Below are 9,434 nucleotides of genomic sequence, written 5' to 3' on the forward strand. Positions count from 1 at the left end.
AGTAAAGAGGCTCTCATACGACTCACTCAAGGAGTGCATGTTGCGTTGCCTTAAGTAGGGACTTGGTAGAGGGTAAACAACGATGATAAGGATTTCTTAAGACTAAGCCTTGTATCGTCTTCCTCCTCCTCCCCTCTCCTTTGCTCCCTCTCTCTGTCTTGGCCAATCAGAAAGCGTCCCTGGGGGCGTGAGTTGGTATTTTGATCACTTGTACTCAGGCGTGGAGTGATAACGGAAAGGGATTATGAAAGGCAAAGTTATTTCTCTCTTACAGGATCCTCTATCATCAGCATCGGCATCAGCACCACTGCTTTATACATGTGATGAGATCAAGTGGGAGTTATCAACTTTTCATGTGACGCATCCAGCTCTCGAAGTAGTCCAGAAATGGTTTCGAATTCATGATGCGATTCGGCATCTTCGTCCACCTCAAACGAAGTGGAAATTAAAGAAGGTAGCTTAAGCCCACTGCCCAAAGAAAATGTTTCCCCGTTTTGACGATTTCTTACTCAACTCGACTTCCGCAATGACTGCACAAAGTGGGGGGAAGATTCATCAGAATTTGTATTTCAACATCCGCACAACACTTAGCTTAGTTTTCCGTGTGTTTGGTCCGTAAAAATGTGGTTAATTATTAACCTAGTTACACTTGCCCATACATTCCTTAACTTAGAACAATGATTAGCATACTAGGGATTGACGCCCATGTAACAAACGGCTGTTGGGTGTGAATAATGCATTCAGGAGTCGCGTGGCCTTAAAATGGCCAACTTTATTTTTAGAAGAAAACTAGCGATGGAAACTGCTCCTTCCATTAAAACAACGGCGACAAAAACGTGAAAACGTTTGACACCATATCCACATGCCACTAGGCTCCAATAGGCATCAAATATTCTTGTCTTAATTGTGATACAGGTGATATAAGGAGGCTATTTGATCAGCTAACAAACCACAAAACCTTATTTTAGATAACACAAAGCAAGACTACTCAATCCAACAGCCTAAGCAACGCATATTTTGGGATACAAGGGAGGCAACACACTGCGGTACCGTTGAACAGCAAAGTACCCTGCACTGCCGTAAGCCTGAGTGGAGCAACTCATGCCCTGTCGGAAAAATGCGACGGAAACACAGCACACATGGCCATACGCCTAAGAGCGAGAGAACCAACCATTAGCCAGGCCGCCGGATTCAATGCGTCATCTCGGTGTGGGCGCCACTGCCACCTTTTGATTGGCTGCCATTCGTCTGCATTGTGTGCGCACGTTGGGCTGACACTCAACTCTCGCATTTACAAAGCCATGGCGAAATCACGCAAGTAAGGTTTTAGTGTCACTGCATTCGGTTGTCCCGCTTTGAGGTCGAAACTGTCCTAAATTTTGAATAAGATCAGAGAGTGCTTACTAAAATTAACTTCAGACACAAGTGACGTACATCCTGGATGCTTTGTTTAGCTTTGGTCACGTAGGCACTTTGGGGTCCGCCGATTGTACTTAAGCTTGGCTCCAAGACTTTTGGCCCACGCCGGTGACCCCTCTCCCAGCCCTCCTGTGTGTCGGCAACTCACTTTCTTTCCTAGTATTATAACTTCTTTCGTCTTCAGGAAGGACTGGGGACGCCACATTGGTGGCAGCGGTAAGCAAACCCGATCATAAAGAATAAACACCCCGATATCTATCACTGAATGCTGAAAATTCATGCACCGGAAGAAGGCCATATGTTGCGGATAGAAGAATCTGTGGCGACCCCTAACAGAAGGATCGAAAATGACGTCTACGCTCAACAGCTACCCCAATCCCGTATTCTACAGGAATGCTATTAAATCCTGAAGCAACAATAGTCGTGGCCGTGAACCATCTGTAAAAGTTCGTTGCGGTGCTATCTACAGTATCCGCATAAAGATGTCAATTAGGTGAATACGTGATACCTCCTCCACTTCCCTCTTAGCTGCATAGAACCCGGTTAGATTGATACAGCTGGGCAGCACTAAAGTGAAACTACAACAACGCGGTCGGCTCTTGGATACTTCTGCTTGCAAAGCGCTGACTACGTTGTGATGGCTGATGCGGGATGTTGGCCAAGGGTGAAGGGTGCTATATAACACTTTGATCACTTGTTTACTTCTTCGTTTTGGTTTCGCGGGCACTTAACACTACGTCGATTGTACTTCCACTGGGCGGCATGGCTTCTGGGTCACGCCGGCAGTCTCTCAGCCTTCCTGTACGTCAGCAATACCCTTTCCTCTATAGCACTACGACTTACGTCTTCGGGAAAGATTCGAGGGCGCTGTAATTGATGTAGATGATTTTGTAGGATTTTGTGGTATTGAGCACTTGAAATCCCCTTAAGCATCTAAAAGTGATCTAAGATAGTGGAGACAATGTCGGAGCGTCATATACATCCAAGAAAATGAAAAACTTGATCATATTATCTTGAATAAGTAGGGCATTGATTCCGTCAAAGATGATCAAAATCGAAGTCCCTGGCACTTCCAATTGCAACATACCTCGGAATCCATCCCCAAATCGTACATTTTATTTCTGCTATTGCTCATGCACTCAGTTCTTTAAATAACAATTTTATTTCGTTAATCATAATTTACCAACCGATTCCGCACCTCTTGATGAAATCCACACGTCCAACATATTCTTCTAGAAATTCCATTGTATCCTATCAATTGCTTTGTCCAACTCCCTCCTTAATGCTACACTGATTTCCCCTAAAATACCTTCATGTTTTTTTTCTGTTATGGGTTGGTGCTCATAAGCTGGAACTCGAATCCTGTCGAGGTCCCAACTCCCTTAACCAGGTGACAATGCCTTTGATACAAACGGCTTTGTTTACCAACAGGTATTGGTAAGCACATGTCAAAAACCAACCGACCAGTGGAGGACGCCGTACACACCAGCGAGATTTGAGTCTCCTGTACTTGAAGCACTTGATTCCCCTCGGCTTTATGATGGTTATCAGCCCACTTAAAGTACATCTGCATGTGATATCAGCCAATCAGAGGGGACCGACCGAGGACATGACGTTCTAGGGAGTTCCAAAATGAACCATGAAAATGAAAACTTCCAGATAATCGAGACAGAGACGTTTCCTTTGTCTGCAAACATTCTCAGCATACTATCTCCAAACAAGTGTTATTCTACCGCTGTTGTCATTTTCCCTTGTTTTCCCAAGAATATTTTCGGGCAAATCATGCTGGAAGTTTCGTGGGCTTGCATAATGTGCATGTAAATCCAACTGAACCCAAAATTATGCGCTCTGGAACTGATGAGAGAGTTAAAAATCAGGTCGAAATATGTTCGATTTTCAAGATATGAAGAAATCGGGATAAAGCGCTACGCTTCAAGTTACGAGACAAACTGAAGGGGTCGTTTACAAGCCGTCACTAATTTATGGGTAGAAAGAAAATAACTAGTCCTAATACATAATTACTTGGCTCCATCTTTCCAGATCACATGGCGACCACTTCGGTGACACCAGTGATTTCTCAACACCCCTACTCCCTGAAGAGTTTACTAAGCCGGATTAAGGCTTTAACAGTTTGTTTAACTCTACTTTGGACTACATGGGATCCTATCGCACCATAAATGGCACTTCCGTTAGGCTGGGACCTCTCGGCCCTTCAGTGCGCCGGTAATACATGCGGCTTCCAACGGCTTGATTAGCGACTCGAGATGGATAGCTAGATTCAATGTAAGATTCGTGCACTCTTATAAGAATTCTATTTTACAACATAAGTCTTCTTCAAGTCCGTCTTGTGAATCAATAGGTTTTAAAACAGGACACTCTACAGAGCAGAGCCCTAAATGAATGTCGTCATCTTATTAAGCAAGACTAACATCTAAAGAAAACTTCGTGTGATTTAGGGTCACCTGGAGTATAGAACAGAAACACAATTTGGTAAGCAGCTAAAATTTGGAGGAATACAGCAGCAGTATCTGAGCTTGAAGCAACATTTAGTACAAAATTCGTGCTAATTTTACCAATGACATTTACCTCACGCTTGCTAGCCAAATGTTAAAAGTAGTTAATGAATTATTTCCAGATACTGTGTTGCGTTCTAGGTTTAGCATAACTACCGTGATTTGGTTTCTCACTACATCCATTTTCGTATTTTCAGTATTAGCAAATATTATAAGACGTGTCCATCTTCCCTTCCCTATTTGTTAGCATAAGTCAACAATGCCTGTCTATTTAAAAGAATCAAATTTAACAAGCAAAAAATCTTCACGAAGCCACAAAAATTACTTGGACTGTTGAGGTATGTTTAAGTCGATATTTAGCCACGCGGATCCGTTGGTTATTTACGCATTTATTTCGCGATGCTCTATGTTGTTTTGGGCATCGTCCTTATCACTTTGTTTCTATTGGCATATTTTTGCATTGGATCTACTAGGAGATCCACTGTTCTTATAACGGGTCCTTGTGATGCTGGAAAAACTTCTCTCTTAATTATGCTCGCACATAAGAGGAACGCAATGACTTTCACATCTCTTATTCCAAATGTTGAAGACTATGAACTACGAATGAAAGTAAATAGTGCCAGCTTTCACTCCCTTAGAATTTGAGGAAATTGAAAATTGTTGATGTTCCCGGTCTGGAGAAACTTCGATTTGAATGCATTAATAAGCAGAGAGCTAATACTGGGCAAGTCCTCATTTTTCCCCTAATCAAACTTATAGTGGCGTTATTTTTGTCATTGACTCAACAAGTATTCAAAATACATTAAAGGACACGGCCGAATATCTCTTCGACTTGATGACAAATGCTACTCTTGCGCGGTCTCGTGCACCATTCCTCATTCTCTGTAACAAGAATGACCTACCCGATGCTAAGGATGCTGTTTCCATTGAACAAATGTTGGAAACAGAATTGTAAGTACTTACTTAACCCACCCTTGTTCTTGATATCGAAGATGTCGATTTACCTATTTTATGTGCTGCCTTTTTTGTTATTCAGAACCACGCTGTGTCGCACAAAGGCAAATGCACTGGCTGGTCTAGACGGCCACCAGGAGCTCCGTGTGCCTCTCGTGAAGAAATCGGGTGAGAAGTTCTTGTTCGCAGAGTGCAAACACCATTGCGTCACCTTTGCTACCTGCTCCGTCACATCAACCGATATCAGTCCCGTTCGTCTTTGGCTAGAACGTTTGTGAAAATAATATTTTTCTCAGTCTGATTTTTCCTACGCAAAAGTGGGTTATTTTATTAAAAGGTGTAAAATTTTTGAGGGAGGGGAGTTGTCTCCTATGTCTTCTTTACTTTTTGGGAGCATTCGGTGCAAACTTTCCCCCAATGTCTGCCTCATTGCTGCGTTACATGGTGGGAAGATATCCTCCATGAACACTGGTCTTTTTACTCACAGTCCGTTGATCTAACCCATTTCCCCACCTATTTGCCTCAATGGTTTCGTGACTCGATGTGGCACTCTTTCTTATGCTTAGTGGACGGACCGTGGAAACCGCCCAGAAATTTCCTGTCTTAGCGTAGATCACACTACTGTACATTAAAGAGTCACCAACGGGGGAGATTTAATTTTAGCGTACAAAAAAGGGAAAGAGGTGCGGACACGATTGGGGTCTCCTGGTTCAAAATAGGAGAGCAAAGCGACAGGGGTCGGATACCAATCTAGGAAATGCCACTCCGCCGGAGTCCGGTCGCCCTTCGTTATGCTTACGGACTTACTATCCTGCTTCGTTGCTCCGCTGATTAATCGGGAATCTTTTACTTCCAGGCTGGATCACTTAACTTAAGCCGAACGGTTTGTCTTCTCACCCGTTTTTGGGAACTCTTGGAGTTTGCTTTCCTTTCGTCAGAATAGTTACGCACTACTGCTTTGTTTTTAGTAAATGTTTAACCTGTTTTAATACCCCTCAGTTGCAGGTGTATTGCCGCCCTGACGTGTTCCAATTTTACCTAGTTTTATAAAAAAAAAAGACTGAAAAATAGCATTCCGGAACTCTCAGTCCCATGCGTTTAATGATCTTGGCTCCCGACCTACTAAAGTTTCATCGCCATAGTTACGCCACCTCAAATGCTTTAAAACGGCGTTTTTAGTTTGCGTAATTTAGTAGGAATTTTAAGTCCGAATCCAAGTGATCTAAATTCATTCACTCGGCTACTTGGTTATCATTTGGCTATTACCATTGTTGAACTAACCTCATAAATACCTTAAGGTCCCTATTATTTACTCTGCACAAACTTAGCAGAACTTTTTTCAGTGGTTATTTCTCCCATTTTAATACTTGCTAAGTAAAGTTATATTAATTCTTACTCCAAAATGCTGCCAAATGTCTATGTGCCCAAGGTCAATTATATACGGACTTTTCAGAATACTGAAGGTTACTTCTAGGTAGATGTTTGACTACAGTTAATGTGTGAAATTTAGAGAGGTTTTTGTTTTAATTTATCTAGGTCATCCATCTCTGACTTGTTAATAATGCTTTATTTGCGTTAGGTCCCCAAGCTTTTGAAGACAACATCCAAACATTAGAAATGTAAATTGTTAATCTAAGGCAATTTTACGGTCACTTTTTTCCCTTTTGGTTTTAATGAAACCACTCTTGAGCCCCTGGTCTATTTTTTGTTCCCATTCTTTAGTGATACGCTTTCTGCTATTATAGCGGACTTTGTAGCGCTAGGTATGTGCTAGTATCTCCAGTGAGGGTACCTTAGTCTCGCACAAATTACCATTTTAATCGGAGAAGATAGAAGTGGAGAAGTCTTGTAGAAGCAGAATTCACTTTGCTTGTAAACAAACTGTTCAAACGCCCTTCTTTAATGCATAGTCCCAGTAGCGGCCGTGACATGAGGCAGCAAACGGAGCTTAGTCACGCCACGCACTGCAAATTCTGATAAATCACAGCCTTGTAATGTCACTACCCAAGGACCTCATGTTTGTTCACTTACTGTTTTCTCCACCATGACTGAGCTTTGAGTAATAATTCGGGTCCATCGTTTAAAATATGTGTACTCGGATCAGAGCACAATAACGTGACATGCCTTATGTCATTGTTTTGATTCATTTGTTTTGATGTTGGTAATTCTTTAAACTTACTTTTCGGCCATTTAGATTAATTTAATTGAAAACTTCTGTGTTTTGTCTCCCATATCCTAAGGTGCCGGAAAGACATCCTTGATGATGTGAACCATCGTGCTTAAAAATAAAACATACTTTGTCTTTTTGGAAGGACAGAAAGTAATGTCTGATATTGTAGAAGCCTGATTTAGCGATGAGATGATATAGCCCTGGTTGAGCTTTAAAAGACAGAGAAGAGGTTGGTCTTCCAAAAATCGTGTCAAAAGTTGCTGGAAAAAAGTTAAAATGGATTTTTTCTGGTAGGATACACTTATGCGCAATGTTTAATTCTTTTTTTAAAGAACCTTTGACTTGCAGCTGGTTTTAGTTGAAAGTATCGGTGATGGATTTCAGCCAATGGCAAGGGTATTCATGGTGTTAAAAATCAGAGTTACTCAAAAAAAGTTTAACTCATAGCTACCTAGATGTAAGGATGTGCAGAAAGGTTAACTGAGGCTTCATTTTAAACTATGTGTGGGATGATACAATCCATTATCCTACACAAATTTTTGAATAAACCGAACAAGACTATAAACAGAGGACTAATTTCAACGTCGAGAAAGATCTTTTCACTTTACGACATTGCTAATTTTCTTAGGGATAATATTCGACGAAATCTACTTTAAATCCTTTTCTTGTGAGAATCGTAAATGAGATAGGCTAAACTGCAACACGAAGTTCTATTCAATTTGTTTATTGACGTTTGGATCCAAAAGTGGGAATGGAGGAATTTACTCAATTAGCATGAAATTCGTAATCCTAAAAAACCTGCTATGATGGTTTGACGATTCATAAGACGACCAAAAAGTATGTGTGGTTTTCGGTGCAGGCTTCTGTGATGACTTTTTGTAATTCACGGCCTGGTTATAATCACTCGATTGTTTATGCATTACTAAGCCAGGGTGGGCAGGCGTCGGTCTATCGCTGTGGCACTCCCTGTCTCTCTTGCTTCCCACCATTTTGCTTCTCTTTTCATCCCATCCTTATTATCAACTTATGTTGGTTAAACTTAGTGGATGTGAATTTGCCTTGTTGGCATTAAAAACCGAGATTAAATTAGCTCCAAAACTGGAGATTTTTCTTACCAGCTGCTTTGCGTAGCACTTAGTGAAGGTGTAGTATGCGGTGGCCGAAAGTACTGCCTAAAGATGAGCATCGCAGTCAGGAAGGCCCCCGCATTCTTTAAAACTGGACGTTAAAATAATTCAAGACTAAGGAGGTGTCACGAAACCTCGGTTAAGTTTAGCGTGGGTTAATACTCCCACCAACCGAGAAGGGAAAGTCCTGATGGAAGCTGAGCATATGACTCTCCTCCACACTTGAAGCATCATCAAATAGTTGACAATATGCCTCAAAACTATCCTTTTCATTGTTCTGCACCCCCTTCACGTGCCTTACTAGCGTGCCGTTTTGCCTGGTTCACTGACTGACTCAATGACTGATTGACCTGTCAGGAATGGTGATCTTTGTCATCTATTCCAACGTTTGTTAAGCCAGTCAACGTACCATTGATTACCTTCAGGCTGCCCACTCACTACCCCTTACAATCCACTGCTAGGGCAAACACCGATTCATCCCCAAATGACTAATCTTTCATTGTTTTTGCACAATTCACTGAAGGGGCAATTGTTCGTTAGGATTGGCTTTCTTGCTGAGGGACAAACAGACTCGCCTGAGATCCACCTATTCAATACCGTACAACTGGAAGATGGGCATGAAAAAATTCTCCTTTAGAAACAGCCAGAGCCAGTCAATGAGCCCTCTTCTTTTTCTTGCTAAAAGAAACAATGCAGCACAAGGCCTTATACGCCATACAGCAAATTTGCTAGTGATAATATGTGCACCTCAGGGCAAGACTCAACTCACGTTCCTTCAACCAGGCCATCACATGCAAAGCAGAAGAGGCAGTTGTGAAATATAGGCGAGATAGAAATGGGGGTAAGTAGGAGTAGACAGCTTGCATTCAAGGGCAAAATGCTAGGGTGAGAATAGAATTTTCAAGCTTGTATCCCCCTAAAAGTGAATCATGGATTTTATTATGGGAAATATTACTATTAGTGAATGGAATGATAGCTATTTATGCAAGGGGATAAAAATTGTGTTCTTTGCTATGGAAATGATAGACTACATTCGATGAGTTGGCGCTATCCCATTCAAGGGTCAGGTGATTCAACCCCCTTAACGCTTTGAAAGATAGCTGATGCATTTTATTAACCAATGCATAGACACATCACCTTCTCAAAAATTGTCGAGATACCTTTTTTGAATTCATTTCTTAAAATCTCTATGTCAACCCAAAAAGAAGATTTTGTAGCTGAATTGTGTTCCTATTGAGTAGTATATTCGTT

General features: G+C 41.5%; 1 protein-coding gene across 1 annotated transcript; it reads left to right on the forward strand. All coding sequences in view use genetic code 11, as the record gives it.

Annotated features, from left to right (window-relative positions):
- Positions 1-4,331: 4,331 nt before the first annotated feature.
- EGR_00418 (Signal recognition particle receptor subunit beta) lies at positions 4,332-5,164 on the forward strand (the record flags this gene model as incomplete). Its single annotated transcript, XM_024489667.1, has 4 exons — positions 4,332-4,541; positions 4,571-4,695; positions 4,722-4,883; positions 4,969-5,164. The coding sequence occupies 4 exons, from the start codon at positions 4,332-4,334 to the stop codon at positions 5,162-5,164; spliced, it is 693 nt and encodes a 230-aa protein (XP_024355664.1).
- Positions 5,165-9,434: the final 4,270 nt, after the last annotated feature.

The sequence above is a fragment of the Echinococcus granulosus genome, assembly GCF_000524195.1.
Source record: "Echinococcus granulosus chromosome Unknown EG_S00002, whole genome shotgun sequence".
Lineage (NCBI taxonomy): Eukaryota > Metazoa > Platyhelminthes > Cestoda > Cyclophyllidea > Taeniidae > Echinococcus > Echinococcus granulosus.